Source organism: Choristoneura fumiferana, chromosome 20, assembly GCF_025370935.1.
Source record: "Choristoneura fumiferana chromosome 20, NRCan_CFum_1, whole genome shotgun sequence".
NCBI classification, from domain to species: domain Eukaryota; kingdom Metazoa; phylum Arthropoda; class Insecta; order Lepidoptera; family Tortricidae; genus Choristoneura; species Choristoneura fumiferana.
In genome coordinates this window covers 7,294,109-7,312,927 of record NC_133491.1, presented here as the reverse complement: position 1 = coordinate 7,312,927, position 18,819 = coordinate 7,294,109, and the positions used below count along the sequence as shown (strand labels likewise).

General features: G+C 40.4%; 1 protein-coding gene across 1 annotated transcript; it reads left to right on the top strand.

Moving 5' to 3' along the window:
• The first annotated feature begins 792 nt into the window (after positions 1-792).
• On the top strand, positions 793-18,573 carry Msh6 (DNA mismatch repair protein Msh6). Its single transcript, XM_074102982.1, has 19 exons — positions 793-1,058; positions 1,403-1,546; positions 2,274-2,385; positions 2,955-3,159; positions 4,254-4,388; positions 4,508-4,643; positions 5,320-5,459; positions 6,612-6,746; positions 7,033-7,222; positions 7,666-7,969; positions 8,217-8,372; positions 8,825-9,071; positions 9,613-9,768; positions 10,415-10,549; positions 11,038-11,253; positions 11,812-11,991; positions 13,455-13,632; positions 14,042-14,193; positions 14,379-18,573. Exons 1-19 carry the CDS (start codon positions 905-907, stop codon positions 14,661-14,663), a joined length of 3,360 nt encoding a protein of 1,119 aa, XP_073959083.1. The 5' UTR covers positions 793-904; the 3' UTR covers positions 14,664-18,573.
• The last annotated feature ends 246 nt before the right edge of the window (positions 18,574-18,819 follow it).

The following is an 18,819-nucleotide window of genomic DNA, read 5'->3' as shown; positions in this document are numbered from 1 at the left end:
AAAAGAAAACCAAGAAGTTCACCTTGTACAGTCGAGTTCATAAATTTGTGAGCTAAAATTTGATCAAAAATATCTAAACACGACTATTATTAACGGGCGTAGAAGCGCAGATACCTATTATTGATCAAATTTTTGCTCACAAGTTTATGAACTCGACCGTAAAGCGAAAAGACGGACATAGGTACAGTCAAGGAAACTGAATCACGTACCAGGGTGGAACCTTTTCATAATCAATTTCGCCATGATTTCTTCGGCAGATTATGGGTGACGTCAACATGACATTGGTAGCACGTAGGTTAATTTGAAATTGTTAATTATATTCGTAATAAGAAATTATTATTTGTAGGGTTCCACTTTCTCTATAGGTACTAATGCTCTTTGGGTTCCACCCTGGTACGGATTCAGTTTCCTAGACTGTCATACTTATCTACTTTACAAGTACTTTAGCAGGTGGTAGGACCTTGTGCAAGGTTCGCCCGGATTGCTACCACCATTTTGCTCGCTAATCCTGCCGTGAAGCAGCAGTGCTTGCACTGTTGTGTTTCGGCGTGGAGAGTAAGTCAGCTGGTGAAATTACTGGCGCTTGAGATATCCCATCTTAGGCCTCTAGGCTGGCAACGCATCTGCAATACCCCTGGTGTTGCAGATGTTTATGGCTGGTGGTGATCTCTGACCATTAGGAGACCCACTTGCTCGTTTGCCATCCAGTCGAATAAAAAAAAAAGTGAGCGTTTTTTAATAAGTATCGAACCGTGCACTATTTTTTGACATTGACAGTTTTGACAGTGACAATTTAATTTCAATTCAATAGCTTTTGCGCCAAAAAATACGTTTCGCTTTGTTGTGTGTCTGTTGCAGTTTAATATTATAAATAATTACGATTTTACTAAACTAACCGTGAGCCATGTCCAAACGCAACAGTGTAGGTCCTTCCAATACTCTCTTTAATTACTTCACTAAAACACCGCCAGCTAGCAAGAAGCCGAAACCCGATACGAATGGCGATGGAAGTCCACTCAATTCATCAGCAAAAAAAGAAATAGAAAGTATAATTGAGAGTAAGTTTAAACGAAATTAACATACAGATTAACATAAATTTAACTATGGATGAAGTTATTCTAAATTTCGCCTAATAATATAACAAAATATAAGTAACGTTAACTGTCGTGATTTTCACTCTTAGTCAAAATAAGTCCCGTTGGTGATATATTGATTATAATATAACAAAACTATTTGTAGTCGAGTTTATTTTTATTTTTAATGAAATGAAAACATGCACGTTTTTTAAGGAATCCACTATGTCTTTTAGCCTTAAAGCTCGCATGTCAATTAAGAATTTTATTTACTTCATCTCCATTTCCCTACCAATCAGTCAAGATAGAGACAAGATTTTGCTTTCAAGGTAAAAAACGTGAGAGGCAAGTTACTCCGTCTCCAGAAGTGAAGAAAGAATGCAGTGATGATGAGGAACCTATCAAACCTAAGAAAAGGAAGAGGATCAGACTCAACCCCCTGGATTCTGATGACTCTGATACAGAAAATAAAGGTAAGGAATAGCAACAAGCCAGTATTTTTAAAATATTACCTTAATTTCGTATGCTTAACAAAAATCTTACCCAAGGGCAGAGCGAGTAGAAAGGGTGCTAGGTAGCATGGGATGCTGCACTTGAAGCAAATTTTTCGGATTGATTGTAAAAAGCATTTAACTTTGAAAATGTGATCACCCAGAAACCATTAAATGGTATATAAATATAGAATGAAAATTGTACTCCAGTTGGCAAACTTTATACTTAGGATGACTTTGTTGTCCTCCTGTCTGTCTGTCTGCCCGTCCCTGTCTCAAGACTTATTTCTCAGGAGGAATTAATAGCAAATGCTCAGATCTGTTACCCCTTGTAGTTGTGATAAAAATCTCAAACTCCTCTAAGTTGATGCAATCAAGATACAGCCATTAAAAAGAGGTGTTTCCATACAAATTGCTGGGTACTCAAAACCTACTAGGATACTTCCAGTTTTCCAAGAAAACTTAAAATTTGTTATGAAGGTAGCTCTTATAACACAACTAATTAGAAGTATCCATTTTTTTTTGTCTGGCTATCAGTAAGCATCTCTCATCAGAATCTCATCAGGAGAGGGTCTCTGCTTACACTAGATATTCATAGATAACATAAAGTTTGTACAGAACCCACAATGTGTGAGTCCAATTCACTTTCTCTGCTTAGCAGTAGAAACTCGGAATGCAGTACCAAATTATTTTTGTGTTTTTGATTTAGCAGATAATATCATCGAGACACCAAAGGAGAAAACGTCATCGGAGAAGAAACTCAATGACAGCTTCAAGTATGAAGCAAAAACTACAAAAGATAAAACTTCTGGTGTCAAGGGGTACTGCTATATTTTAAAATGCTTTTTATGTGTGAAAAGAAAACATGTGTGCAACTGTGCAAATAAAGTAGCAAGTGTTCTGATTTCTTAATGTTGTTCTTAGCAAGGAAAAAATGCAGCTAGTTGGCCGAATTTTACAGTATGACGTTTAGATACTCATACAGTAAGTAAAATGGTGGTTGCCTAAGTTATCTGGACTGCAACTCATCTAAAGTTACTTATAAATATTATTTGTTTTGAGCAGCACAACATAGTTTGCTCAATGAAATCTATTAAAAAAAAAAAAAATAAATTAAAAAACGTAAAAGTTACCTAGTCTGGAATCCAGCTTCCTGTTGTTAATACTTAAAATGGCTATGGCTATATAGAAATAATGCCATCTTAGATGGACTTTCATGATATAGATTTTTTTAGTTCACCTATTGTCCATTGTCTATTCAACCTATTGTACGAGTATATTTGATCCATATTGGAATTTTGGATGAGGGTGGTAATAAAATAACATTATATTATTATCTAGAATACTTCATAGATTCTTTGAGTCAGTTTTTTTTTTGTTTATCCCTAAGGCCATCAAAGCCAGTTGCATCAGCAAAGCCTGCAGAATCTCAAAACCAACTCCCTATCTCTGACGATGGCAACTGGACGCACTGCAAATTGAACTGGCTACGCCCAGACAAGATCAGAGACGCCATGAAGAGGAAGCCTGATCACCCTGATTACGATCCCAGAACACTTTATGTGCCACCAGAGTTCCTGAAGTCTCAAACTCCGGTAACAATCTAAGTTTGTCAATTAACCATTCAAAACTTATACTGCTTTTAGGCTGGGAGACACGTAAATGAAACAAAAATGAGTAGAAAGAAGAATTAAACACATTTATTTATTTAGATAATAATGTAGGTAGAAATAAAAGGCTTTTATTAATCGTAATTTTGCATTACGCGTATGTTGCCCTTCATAAAAATTATCTTCTTCTCTTTTTCTTTAACCTTGATCTACCCAATGCTGAGTAAAGGTCTCTTCCATTTTAGACCATTCTGTGGGATCCTGAGTTTTCCGCACCCAGTCCTTCCCAGCCGCTCGCACCAAATCGTCTTCATAAAAATTAGGATATTAAAATTGACATCCAACAGCGATAATCGTTTCGCCCGTAAAATATCTTTGTCCGTAGTAAAAACATGTACTGCAACATAAGATGGGATAGCAGTGCTATATAAATCGACTCACCGAACATACGAGCGTAGCCTAGCGCATAATTCAAACAAACAAAATGACAACAAACAACTAATGTAATGGACTAAAGTTAATGGAACTTAACAAGAGCTTTAACATTTTTTGAAGTTACATAACTTAAAAGTTACTGAAGCAGTTAAGCAGATTCTTAACTAACGGATTAATAAGTTAATGCCCACCTTTGTGTATAGAAAGCTGTAATTTTGCAGAGTATATACTACACCGGGGGCTGAGGGAGAGGGTGTACGTCGCGCCACGAACGTCGCTTCATACACCGCGCTCGCCCGGTGCGACTGAGCTTGCTTATCCGTATCTAGATCAGGGATATTACTAAGGGGTAGGGCTTCTGGCCCAGGGGAGGGGGCAAGTCACATTTTATTAGGTAGTATCTGCCGCGCTTGTTTTTTCATCCACACCAGCGGCTTGCGACGTTTTTTCAAAAGTACAATATTAACATATTGCAAAGCATGCCATTTCGAACGAGGGCAGCTCCCCCCCTTTCCTCCCTTGCTGGGTACGCCCATGGATATTACTTCAGTTTATTAGCACCAGAAGAGATATCAAATTGAAAACGGCGGTGGAGGCAAGAGATACATGGAGACGTCCATATTTATTGTGCAACTACATTGCAGGCCCATCGGCAATGGTGGGAAATGAAAACGACAAATTACGACTGCGTGCTCTTCTTCAAAGTCGGCAAGTTCTACGAACTGTACCACATGGACGCGGCAGTCGGGGTTAATGAACTCGGATTCTCTTATATGAAGGTAAAAAGACACGAATATAAAAACAATAAATAGTGACGACGGAGAAATTAAAGATGCTATTTTTGATAGTCATAGAAAAAGCTAATACTGAATTATTTTAAAGATTTTATTTATTTTAGGGCGAGTTTGCTCACTCTGGTTTTCCTGAAAGCGCGTATGCAAGAATGGCCTCTACGTTGGTGTCCAAAGGGTACAAAGTCGCGCGTGTCGAGCAAACGGAAACGCCTGACATGATGCAGGAGAGGTGTAAGAAACGTGAGTGTTGCAAGCAGGAAATGCCTAACTATGTTGTCATTAATTTAGTCCTTCGCTAAAATACGGCTACTTAATTGTAGCCTTTCAACCATCTAAGCGACATTTTTGGAAATATTGAGTTATATAAATGATCGGAATAAGTGAACTTTTCTCCCTGGTTTGAGCTATATATTTCAAAATTTTCACATAAAGTGCCACTTAGACTTAGAATAATTAGTTTTCCAACAGTCGACATCTTCTAACACTAAAAGTCGCAGCTCATTAGATCCACCGGCACCCGATCAGCACCGCCTCGCCACGAGCGGTTAGTAGGTATTCTTTATATGGATTTGTATGGGCATGCGCTCATGACATCAACTCCGTAGCGTCACCAGATCGCCTCGCTCGCTCGTGTCCACGCGCGGACGGCGAGTAGACCACTCGGTGATAGCTCGCTGCTCGTACCCTTGCCTCGCGTGAACCGCGCGCGCTCGGTGCGGCGCTCCCCACCCTTATTTCATAATAGACTACTCGGAAATTCGTGGACCACGCGACGTCCACTCGTTGTCAACGCGGCATCCACCCGTGGACCACCTGTCGACAACGATTGGACGCCGAAAGTCAAGGTGGTGCTGGTCGGGTGCCGGGTGGCTCTAATTAGCTGTGATCTTTATATTAAACTGAACCTCTATTTTAGTGGGTCAAACATCCAAGTCCGACAAAGTGGTGCGGCGAGAGATATGCCAAGTGACACTCCGTGGGACCCAGACTTGCGGCTTACAGGACCCGGGGCCCAGCGAGGCCCAAGCCGCCTATTTACTGTCCGTGGCAGAAGAGGTATTACCAGGCTACTGGAACATACATGCAAGACAACTATGTTGCGACACATATGTTTTCATGCAGGACTCGGAAAGCTACGTCCATATAAAAAATAATATGTCCCACAGACTAAGCGCAAATTTTCCTAGACATCCATGCCTAAAATGACGCTTTCGATGAATTGACATATGCTACACACTTGTTCAACGGTTGTCTAAGTTTTTGCTATAATATGTACAGTCGACTGTAAAGAAAAAGCCTTAAGTGACAAAAATGTGTATACACGACCTTAATTATAGTTAATAAAGTCGAGTATACATATGTATATTTGTAACTTTCGCCATTTGGATCTATTTGTAGTCGACATTTTTTTGACACATGAACATATCTTCATCTCAACATCTTACCACAATATTTTTTTTAAAACGAAAACGATTTACTGATTACTTTTTAATTAAAAAAAAATCTTATTTCCGTTGAGTTGGGCAAGCTGATAGAAATTAATATATTTTTTTAGTGTTATCTCAATCTAAATTATTTAGCCAATCTTTAGCCTCCCCCAGTGGCTGTAACCACAGACCCTGGGACAAAAAATAAATGAGGGCGTCCACTAAACTATTTAAAATCGTTTGTTCCGTATTCGTCGTGTTTCGAATTTGTCGTACTCCAGATTTGTCATTTATAGTTTGTAAGTCAGTCCTAGGGGCCCTTGAGCTTGGGGGCCCCGGGGCACTGCCCCGTCTAACTCTCCGGTAGCTACGCCACGGCTCCTCAGAGCATCTGTTAAGCCCCCTGAAGTCGCCTGAAGCGGTTGGGGCACTGCTTCACGATATGATAGGCTGTCTGCCGCAGAGCGCCGCAGTCACACGCTGGCGAGTCTTTAAGGCCCCACTTGTGCAGGCAGTACCTAGTTGCAGCGGGCGACACCCGAGCGGATGCGGTTCAGTCGTCCAGTTCCTACGTCTGGCTTTGAAGCCAGGTAGCCGGGCGGATGGGTTCTCAAGGTCACCCGCCGAGCACTCCTGGGACTGCCAGTCGGCTGACCAGGCAGACCCAAAATAAAATAATATAATTGTGGCTAAATAATTTAGATTTTGTTTTATAAGAAACGTAGGCCGTACGATAATAATCTCTAAACATACAGCATAAAAGTGTTCATCGTTTCTTAAGGAGAGCAACGGATGCAGCACTTACGGCGTATGCTTCGTGGACACCTCCATAGGCTTGTTCCACCTCGGGCAATTCAAAGACGACAAGCATTCGTCCCGGCTGCTTACCACTTTGGCGCATTTCCCTCCGGCATTGGTAAGTCTGAATCTTCTTTAGCTATAAAACAAAGCCATTGAGTGACTGACTGACTGGTAAGGCAATATTTCACTATAAAAAAACCTATTTTATTTAATATGTTTTTTTTTTCTCCTCATTTGTGTCTATTTATTTGTACAATTACATAGTTTTAATCCCTTCATACCTTCCCTATTCAGACCCCGCTGATTTACGCTGCTACAAAATTAATAACAGTTTTATGTTTACCTATGAAGAGTACGTTAAAAGCGGATCACATTTTTAACTCAACTCGACTCTTCTGCAGATCGTGTACGACCGTAAGTCAACGACCCCGCGTACATCGAAACTGATCGCGACACACTGTCACCACGCGCGTCGCGAGCCGCAGACCGCATGGTCGCCAGAAAAGACGCTCAAAACACTTGCCGAGAATTATTACAGGACCAACGCGGACGGGGACTGGCCGGAGGGGCTTAAGCCGTTCTTGCATGAAGGTATGTTCATTTTAATACGTTCCTGTCACATCAGATAAGTCAATGACCCCTCAACCGTCAAAACTGGTCGCGAAGTGCCAACGCTTCGTCTTCTGGTTCGTGTTCGCCACTTGGGGACTTTTTCCACACATAGGCCTCCCACTAGGTGACATCATGAGACTTGCGGGCAACCTATGAATGCAAGTGGCGAGTTGTCGTTCATTGTGGCGTTCTAACAGGGAGGCCTTTGTTCAGCAGTGGACGTCTTCTGGCTGATGATGATGATGCAGTGACAAGGTACAGTCGATTCCTTATATTTTTGAGCAAAATTTTGATCAAAAATATGTGAACACGTAGAAGCGTGTTCAGATTTTTTTGATAGAATTTTTGGTCATAAGTTTAAGAACTCGATGTAAGAAAGTGTAAAGATATCTTAGCTATCCATGTAATGTAATCAATTCCAGGTGATGCTCTAGGTCTGACACCAGCAGCTAACTGCTACCTAGCAATCAAAGCGCTCGGCGGATGCGTGTCGTACCTAACTCAGTGTCTCCTCGACATACAAATACTGGGAATGTCCCAGTTCACTTCTTACTCCCCGCCCGATGTTCTAAACAAAACGCTGTCTCAAGAAGAAAGGGAAAGTAAATGGGAGGGGGGATGTACAATGGTCCTGGATGCTATAACGCTGAGGAATCTGAGGATAGTGCAGGATGAGGGCTGCTTGTATGACAAGTTGAATTTCTGCGCTACCGCTGTTGGCAAAAGGTAAGATAACTCTTTAGCAACAATTTAAACTCACGAAAAGAACTTTTTGGCGGGTAAAATAACAATCATCCCCTACTTTAAACCTAAAAGATGGATTTTCTGGTGTAAATGTGACGACCGTATAGGATAGGTAAACCTACCCTATCCAACAAAAACACTAAAAAGTTTTGTGTTAACAAACCTGGTAGTTTTCTTTTTATTCGGTTAATGACCTAACGAACTTAGAATTCCAAACTTTGTCTTCTAGAATGTTATACCAATGGGTGTGCGCTCCGAGCTGCAACTTAAGAGTTATAACGGAGAGACAAGAAGCAGTCAAAGAGTTGTTCGAGAACCAAGAACTGAGCCAAGATGCAAAGAACATCCTAACTACCTTGCCAGATTTGGAAAGACTGTTGGCCAAGTAAGTGGCGTGAAATATAAACTGTTCGTACTGAGACTGCTATAGTCCGTTTGTTGAATTGTGTCCCCTGTTATACTTACTAATGAAAAATAGCCTAGTGGTTTCACCTATGGCTTCTCAAGAAGGGGGTCGTGGGTTCGAGCCTGACTTCGCACCTCTCTGAGTTTTTCAGGACTTACGTGTTGACAAAACAAAAACATCTTGAGGAAACGTGCACGCACCTGCGAAGAGATTCAATGGTGTGTATGAAACTATGAAGTTCCCAATCCGTACTAGGCCAGCGTGGAAACTATGTCCCAAGCCCTTTCATTCGAATAGGAGGCCTGTGTTATACAGTGGGATTATAGAGGCCGAAATTAATATTACCACTGAAATTACCGATATTAGGCAAAGGAGAGTGGTACAAAAGCGCAGGGCGGCGAATGTATGTTTAATGCAACTTTACTTTCTAGGGTACACGCACTTGGCAATCTGAAGAAGTCCACCTCACACCCGGACTCTCGAGCAATATTCTACGAAGAGCAAAAGTATTCCAAAAGGAAAGTGCTCGATTTTATTGCAGTGCTCAACGGGTTCAATGCCGCGCTCAAACTGGTTGAGCTGTTCGGTGACGTGGAGTCCAAGCTGCTCAAGAAACTGACAAGGTTCAGTCCTGTTGGAATGTTCCCTGATTATAGAGACACTTTAAAGTTTTTCAAGGTAATACAGTCGAATATTCGCCTTAATTTTAATGCCGTGTATATTTCAAGGAAAATTGGGAAAAAAGGAGAATTGGTTAGTTTCATAGGTAAAAAAATATGTTTCTATTTAGTCCCTCAGTTAGATTAAGAAAATATTGGACACGAGTTTTATTGACAATCAAACAAAAAGTTACGTAGATAAAGCGCGTCAAAATTCGATGTGACGTCACACGAAGCTTCAATTGGCTATATCTTCATCATTTTTTGGTTAATTACATACATACATAGGTACATAAGATCACGCCTCTTTCCCAACGAGGTAGGCAGAGACTACGTCCTTCCACTTGCTACGATCCTGGCCAACTCTCGCTTCCTCTGCATTCATCAATATGTCAATCTGTTTTGGTTAATGGACAAAATAAAATACGTGGTCAATATTTTCTTATAATCTAACTGACAGATTTATTGGATTTTTCTAGGAAGCTAGCCATATGACGCTGCAAACAGTATAGATGATGGTGATAAAATGTTGAAACTCAAAATATTATTACGACTTCTAGGAGGGTTTCAACCAATCAGAAGCCGAGAAAGAAGGTCGCATCGTGCCCGGCGCGGGTGTAGACCAGGAGTACGACGCCACTCTGAAACTCATAGAGGACATTGAGGACGAACTGAAGGAGTACTTGCAGGAACAGGAGAAATACTTCAAGTGTCGAGTGAGTCCAGACTTGTGGCAGTGCTTTGTCACTCCATACAAATTATAAAATGTATTTATTTATTTTTCACTTAAAATCAAATTACAGCTTTCTAGTACTAACGGTATCTGAGCTTACCCGCGGACAGACAGACGGACAGACATGGCGAAACTATAAGGGTTCCTAGTTAACTACGGAACCCTAAAAAAGACAAAAAACACAAAAAACGTCTACACAGAGAAATTAGAGTACTTTGTTTCTCACCGCTGGGTGGCCCGGATAACAGCGAATATTTCCATGTCGGTATTATCCGAGTCGGTAAATAGTGTCATAATTATTGCAAAAAATGTACTCACTGAATGCAACTAAGGCCACTTACGTAGTATGCGGCTAACCGCGCGGTTTTAGCACGCCGTCTCTTTCTCAGGCGATACTTTGAACAGAGATGGCACGCTAAAACCGTGGGGTTAGCCGCATAGTGCGTACGTGGCCTAGCACCGCTGGCAGTGAGCCGGCTGGTAGGTGAATATAGCGGCTGCTACATGCCAGTATTAAATCTGTTACTTAGTAAATATTATGAAATCTGAGCTCGTAGGTGCTTGTTGTATTTTGAAGATAGGTTTGTTGTTCAGACTTTACAAACGGTTGATTTTCCTACTTGTTTCAGTTGAAATATGTGGGTACAGATAAGAAGCGATATCAACTTGAAGTGCCGGAGAGCGCAACGAAGAGAGCTACCTCCGATTATCATTTGGAAGGCGCGCGAAAGGGATACAAGAGGTTCTCTACCTCTGAAACTAAGGTAAAAAAGAAAGAACACATTCGTGTCAACATGGTAAGAATGGATAAGAAAAAATAAAAAATAGTTATGCATGTCACGAAATGGTCCCAAATCAGCAATCTGCCGGGCTTGCGAACGGCGCTGGTCTAGGTAAGAAATAACCACGATGTTTGAGTTGAACATACGATCGTGTTAAGATATTTGTGAGCAGCTAGACTGTTTCGATGTTTATGATGACGATTTTATGCGTAAAATAGTTATACTGCCCAAAAGAAAATAAAGGCCCTGTGAGTTCCATTGGGAAAATGAAAATACTAATAATATACGAGTAAATCTTTATATTTAACATTCCTTGTATAAAAATGTTTTATTTTTAGTACAGCATACCACTACAAATACTTTTTATTCAATTAAATTTATTCAGATGAAGACGTAAACGTACTTTTGATTTCATTTTACCGATGAAACTCAAATTACCGTAATTTTCTATATATGTACCTACGTTTCAGGACCTCCTAGCCCGCATGACGGCAGCAGAAGAACAAAAGCGACATGTTCTCAAAGACCTGAGCCGGCGAATGTTCGAGAAGTTTTCGAGCAAACATTCGCTGTGGGAAGGAGCGACTATGTGCGTGGCTGTACTCGATATATTACTCGCTTTGGCGGAGTTCGCGAGACAGCAGAGTGGGGATGTGTGTCTACCAAGCGTCACTGTAGAAGATGTGGTAAGTGATGCGCAGAATCTAGGCAAATATCAATATTAGCTGTGACAAGCAAGGACTTCAATTCATAAGCCAAAAGGAAGACATTACGATTTTCCTTGTTAATTAATGCGATGTCACTATGACGTTTACTGTGAAATGGTTCCATGGTGACTCATGAATTAAAGTCCTTGACCGTGCGTTAACAACTTGCATGCTCTGGCAGATGTGATTCCCGGTAACTCTTAAAATTGATTTGACACTCGGCTTATTGTATAACTCGGCGCGCGCAATCGCAATCACCATTTCTGCCTTGTCAAACAGTATTAGATACGGTATAAAGAGATAGTGAATGCAACTCGAGAATACGATAGAATAAATACGGATTATCGGTCATGTCGCTGTTTTAAGCCTGCCATATATGGGAAAGCTCCATAGTCAACATTGACATTCCGGCTCTCTACGAGCAAAACTGCGAAAAGCCAAGATCCCTGGCATTCCATTTATTGGTCCCTTTCGTTCTAACGTTCCATTTGTGTCCGTTAGCAATTTTTTTAGTTATAATTTTTTTTTTGCTCGCAGCCCTACATAAACATAGTGGACGGCCGGCACCCTTGCATCCCGATCGTGGCCGATTTCATTCCGAACGACGCTCGGCTGGGCGGCGGGTCGGCAGCGTTGCTTCTGCTGACTGGCCCCAACATGGGCGGCAAGTCTACCCTGATGCGACAAGTGGGGCTGCTGACTGTACTGGCGCACTTGGTATGTGCACAATGTTTATTGAGTGTAGCCGAGTGTTCCCGAACGACGCTCGGCTGGGCGGTGAGACGCCAGTTGCTTCTAACTGGCCCCAACATGGGCCGCAAGTCTACGCCGATGCGATAAGTGAGGCTGCTGACTGTACTGGCGCACTTGGTATGTGCACAATGTTTATTGAGTGTAGCCGAGTGTTCCCGAACGACGCTCGGCTGGATGGTGAGACGCCAGTTGCTTCTAACTGGCCCCAACATGGGCGGCAAGTCTACCCTGATGCGACAAGTGGGGCTGCTGACTGTACTGGCGCACTTGGTATGTGCACAATGTTTATTGAGTGTAGCCGAGTGTTCCCGAACGACGCTCGGCTGGGCGGTGAGACGCCAGTTGCTTCTAACTGGCCCCAACATGGGCGGCAAGTCTACGCCGATGCGATAAGTGGGGCTGCTGACTGTACTGGCGCACTTGGTATGTCCACAAAGCACAATCTTCCGTTTTTTTTTATTCGACTGGTTGGCAAACGAGCAAGTGGGTCTCCTGATGGTAAGAGATCACCACCGCCCATAGACACCTGCAACACCAGGGGTACTGCAGATGCATTGCCAACCTAGAGGCCTAAGATGGGATACCTCAAGTGCCAGTAATTTCACCGGCTGTCTTACTCTCCACGTCGAAACACATCTGCTGCTTCACGGCAGGATTAGCGAGCAAGATGGTGGTAGCAATTCGGGCGGACCTTGCACAAGGTCCTACCACCAGCAAAATGTTGTAGTCAAATGTTCCCGAACGCTGCTCGGCTGGGCGGTGAGACGCCAGTTGCTTCTAACTGGCTCCAATATGGACGGCAAGTCTACACTGATGCGACAAGTGGGGCTGTCGTCGGTATCGGCGCGCTTGGTGTGTGCGATGTGTTAAGAGTATAGCCATAGCCGAGTGTTCCCGAACACCACTCGGCTGGGCGGTGAGACGGCAGTTGCTTCTAACTGGCCCCAGTATGGGCGGCAAGTCCAAGCTACTTGGCGAGTGCGATGTGTTTCGAGTATGTCAGTGTCCCAAACGAAGCTCGGCTGGGTTAAAAACTCAGCAATAAAATCTCAACTAAAAATCCCGCCCGTTGATTCGCTTAACGTCGATGTCAGCCAAATAATAACAATAATCCGAGCTATTTAATAGGAATATGGTACAGTCAAATGTAGATAAATGTAACTCTTTAGTTGTAGAATTACTTAATTCATCGGTTTAATGAAGGGCAAAGGACAAATTCAAGTGTATTTAACATTACACAAAAAGACTCAAGACTCAACGGATTTGGATAAAATTTGAGACGCAAATAGTTACTCGGATTAACGCAATAGTTAAAATACTTCTTATCCCGGAAAAAATAATCCACGGGATAACGATAAACAAATCATAGTCGAAGACGAAGTCGCGAAGAATAGCTAGTTTCTTATATATGTTTGATGTTTTATTAGGGTTCGTACGTACCAGCAGCCGAATGTTCCCTGAGCCTAGTGGACCGCGTGTTCACTCGCCTCGGTGCCGCCGACGACATCTTGGCTGGACAATCGACGTTCCTCGTGGAAATGAATGAGACGGCAGCTATCGTTCGCCACGCCAGTCTGCACTCGCTCGTGCTGCTCGATGAACTAGGTAAGTCTGATCACAACCCCACATAGTATGGAACATAAAACCAATCGTTGGTACTCGGTCCTTGAAATTGTAGAAAGACGGCGACTTGTTTTATACTATAAAACTAACTTTGGCTTTAACTGATCTCACGCTCGCTTCCCACAACCCACTTAAACTTTGTCGCAAAAGCGGCAACACCTATGTTAAAAATTTCAAACATTTAGGTCGCAGAATATCCTCATACATGCTAGCTAAACGACCAAAAATAATGGTCGTACCTTAGATAGTGCATTGTTTTATTTACATGATTTCAACTTGGTAATGGTAAACTAAGACTTTTGAAGATTTTAACGCTTGTTTCCCACGATCCACCTAAACCTGGAACATCCATGAATTGTTTTTGGATTATGAACCAATCTTCACCATCCAGGGCGCGGTACCTCGACTTATGACGGCACGGCGATAGCATCAGGCGTATGCGTGGAGCTAGCGCACCGCGGTTGCCGCGTCGTGTTCTCTACTCATTATCACTCGCTCGTACACCATTTGGCTTCGCATCCTGGAGTTGTGCTAGGGCATATGGTAAGTAAATCGCCTGGACTAGTTTGTTTAGACGAATCGTGATTGCGTGCATTTTTTTATGAGACAGCTTATTCTGAATGATTTTGAAGTGTGCGTAAATATGGGGCGTCTCATTTAACATTGTATGGCGGGCACTCACTTCATCCAACTGAAGCCGAAATTTACTAACGTTTAATCAATTTCAGGCGTGTATGGTAGAAACAGACGAATCAACAGCCGACAGCGACGATCAAATCCCAGAAGAAACCATCACGTTCCTCTACAAATTGTCACCTGGAGCTTGTCCCAAATCGTACGGCTTCAACGCTGCTCGTCTCGCAGGTATTCCCAAAGAGATCACCAGGCGAGCTCACGAGATATCGAAAAAGCTAGAGAAGGAGGCAACATGCGTCCGCGCCTTTAGGGACATTTTGAAAATGGAAGACAATGGGACGCAATTACGAGAGTTGCTGGCAGCTTTGAGCATTTAATAGATGTTTTCGAATATTGAGAATCTCACCATTATTGGAGAATACGCGATACGCTACGATACGCTGTATGGATAAATGCAATTTTTGGTATTTTTCTGTTGCATAAAATTTAAATGTATTCATTTACCAGTGGCTTATTTACACAACCTGCCAGGCGGCTACGTAAAGGCTCCCTTAAATATACTTACACATTAGAATGTCCGTCGAATCGAATGAGTCTGGCAGGCTGCTGTGTAAATGAGACACTATGAAATTTATTTCAGAAAACACTGCCTTACAAATATTTCGCATTTTTTTACATTTAATTATTTTTTTAGACCAGTGTTATTTTGTTACATTTTTTTTTAATATGGTGCGACGAATCTATCTGTAAAATTTGTCATAAAAGGCTCTTACTTGGCAACAATTTTGCATGTAAAATGTTAGTTCCTTTTTTAACCACTTTGTACTCTTTATTAATAATGAAGTTTTTTGCTCGTTCTTAAATATCGTATTTAAAGTTTAATGTTTTAAATATTATCCCACTTGTTTGCGTACCTATAGTTTTATCAATATTGCTAGTAGTGTCAGTGAATGTTGATCAATGTGATGCCGTTAAATGAGTATTGTTAAATGTATTCATAAAAGATATAAAAAGGAGTGAAGCTAAGATTATTAACAGACCTTGATTTTGACTTAGCCACGTTTTCGATGATATCATTATAAAATACTTACTTACCTCAAAATGTTAGAGTTTTAGGTAAATATGTGAAATAAAAATAAGTAATAGAATAAGACGATTTGTTGATTTTGATGAACCAATATCTGTGATGATTAATTTTAATCAGCGATCTGTTATAATTCACCACCGATTATTTTTATTAAATACATGGTACTACACATGTATGTTTCATTTAATCTGCTCTGATTAATATGAAGATCGTAGAAATAAATAAAGGTACACGATGTTTTTATCGATTTATTGATACTTTTAATTTACGGACCGTACCTAAATTACAAAAAACATTGCACAAGTCATTATTATCTTAAAATATTTCATTTTGATTCAAGGCTCAATGTACAGATTTAATTTTTCACGTACTATTTACAAGTAATATATTCCATTCAGGCACAGTTACTACCATTTGCGCTACGTATAAAATGTAAAAAAAAAACAAGTAAAAATAAATTATAAAATTACAAAAAGTAACGACAATTCAGATTTAAATAATACTTAAGTACTTGATTTTACGTTAATAAAGAATATTCTAAAAATGTTTGTATTTGTCAGCATACTACGATATAATATGACAATAAACTGCTTTAAAAGCTTGAAAAAATTATAATGTAATAAATAAAATAAGACTAGTATGGATAAGATCCGTGCAGGGAAATCTGATAATGTTCTAGGAAATGTATAGGTGACATACAAGAGACGAATCCGATCTTGTATTTAATGATGGCTGTGCTGCAGCTATTCTCGCCAAATAGTCCCATGTACCCGCTTAACCATTACAAATATTCCACTGAAACTAAATATTAAGTAACACGCAGAAATACTTTCTACTTACATACAATACAATAATACTTCTATTTGATCAGTAGGGTTTGAGGGATCACAGCAGTCTTATATAATTCAAAGCACTCATTTACATCGCATTAAATAGATCAAATACACGAGCAGGTAATACTTTTACCCATCGGTGTCTGGTGTCTTTCCCATTTGGTGCGGTTATAGGACGACCGGAAATTGTCCACTCAAAATTAATGTCAAAAATGAACGAGCTGATAATATTAAACCCTTGAATTATAATTGATTTTATCAGCAGTAGGTACGTATGCTCGACAAAACAAAAGATTTAAGAGAAAGAAAAAAAAAAAAAAAAACTGTTTTTCGGTTGCGTCCGTCACCCATCAAATGTTTAAACCAACTGACTATTGTCAAGAGGGCGCTATTGTTCTTATTTATATTATGGCAATAGTTCAGTATAGTCGGAACAATGACATCTTGACTTGTCTTCAACGTTTACCTGTGAGCTCTGATGTTAATTTGGTAAGGTTTTGTAGTGAAATAGTTTCATTCCCCAAGCGTTTTTTTTTTAGTAGTTTATTATAAACATTATTTACAATGATCCGTTGTTGACTACTAATCGTTGTTTTGGGCATTTTATTTTTGTTATTGCTCAAAGAAACCGCCACAGTGACACTGACAATCATTAAAATTATTGCCAGTGTAAGAAATTAGTTCCAATGAAATTCCGCAATATGGCGAATAGTCATATATTTCTGGTCAGGCTTTACACCACTGGCTTCCCGACCTACCCACTCAATTTTTCTTTTCCGTTTTTAAAATCCTTAGGGTTTAAATCATCAGGTCGCATAATTATGTTGTTCATTCCGAATCGACAAATATGGGGTCGTAGAACTACCAAACGAAAAGACATCGATGGATACTAAAATGGATATATCCCGATACATTTTTATCACTATCAGCAATTCAGCTCAGCATACCTACCTACTATGCTAGCGATTTGTAGAGTAAAGACGTAGAATGTGGAAAAGTACGAAATAAGACAGTGAAAAGAATGAAATTAAAATAAAATAAATAATAAGGGGCTGTTTCACCATCCATTGATTAGTGTTAAGTGACTGTTAAATGTGATGCCGTCTCCGTCTATTCGAACAAAACAAATAGAGACGGCATCACATTTAACCGTCACTTAACACTAATCAATGGATGGTGAAACAGCCCCTCAATCTATTCTGAAAAAATTATAGAAAAATTAAATAAACGACTAAATATTATTTGATGTCACTGTGTGCGGCACTAGAGAGAGCAAGTAGCGCAACAAGTGTTTTGCTTTGTTACAATCGTTTTGAAGAGTTGTATAAGTACTTACATCATAATGCAATAGTTCATTGTCATATCCTTATCCCATCCCAAGTTTTTGAGGAATTCATATAATTAAATGCATGTGTTCCAGAGTGTTCCTACTCATAAATTAGGTTAACCCATTCATTGCCCATTATTTCTGCAGAATAGACACCCATCGGCGTCAGCGGCATTACATGAGGGTTCACAAAGACGCCGATGGGCGTCAACGGCACTGAATGGGTTAAGAAATAACTTAAAATATTCATTAAAATTATGATTCAACCGAAAGGTAAAGTCAGCAACGAAGATATGAATACAGCCAAAGTGCTAAAAATATGTATACAGGACTTTATTGCCTAAACATTAAGGTCGTGTATACATATTTTTTGCACTTTGGCTGTATTCATATCTTTATTGCTGACTGTACAGTAAGTCATATGCTCAAGAATGAGAAGCATCAGTGTCTACGTCGTAACACATGGGTGCATCCCTTTCGTATCGATCTGGATACTGGACCCATTTATAGGCTCTAAATCAATGAAGCGGCACTTACATACCTACATCTACAGTATTTCAAAAGATATTACAGTCAAAACCGTTTATATCGACATCGAAGGGACAGCAATATTTTGTCGTAATAACCAGTATTATTAACCGACTTCAAAAATGGAGGAGGTTATCAATTCGGTTGTATTTTTTTTATGTTTGTTACCTCAGAACTCCGTCATTTATGAACCGATTTGTTTTTTTTTTGCGTTCGTCTGGGAATGTGTTCAATTAGGTCCCGTAAGCACCAAAACAGGATTTGATAATTGGATCTTAAGGAAATTGAGGCTATAGTCAATTGGATATATTTAGTAGTAACTCGTGCATTTGCTTTTGAAAATCATCATTTGGTGAAGTGGAACTAATGATGAAGACCACAGTTGACCATCGGAGTTATTACTCAATAAAAAGTATTTCACGGGTTGAAGTTTAATTACTTTGACACAGTTGCTAAGCAATTTATGCTCCTCGTAATGCATAATGTTAAAACGGGTGGTGAAGCACCATAGGTCGACTTCTCAATTATGAACAGCTCTGCATCGGAAAAAGCAATCTTTTGTAGAAGGTGACGAACTACAAAAAACCATGAAAATATTTTCTACCAGTCTGAAGACGGTCGGTGCCTCAGCACGAGCCAGCAGGAGTTATTGAAGCCCAATATAAAGTGCGTAGGTGAGATAGATGGCTATAGGTCCACTCCTGCTGGCTCGTGCTGAGGCACCGACCGACTTCAGACTGGTACAGTCAAGGGCAAAG

Excerpts from the sequence above, each read along its gene's own strand:
- Msh6 (XM_074102982.1), top strand. The coding sequence starts at position 905 with ATGTCCAAACGCAACAGTGTAGGTCCTTCCAATACTCTCTTTAATTAC. Across the intron at positions 8,373-8,824 it reads TTGGAAAGACTGTTGGCCAA|GGTACACGCACTTGGCAATC; the intron begins GTAAGTGGCGTG and ends TTTACTTTCTAG. Across the intron at positions 13,633-14,041 it reads CGTGCTGCTCGATGAACTAG|GGCGCGGTACCTCGACTTAT; the intron begins GTAAGTCTGATC and ends TTCACCATCCAG.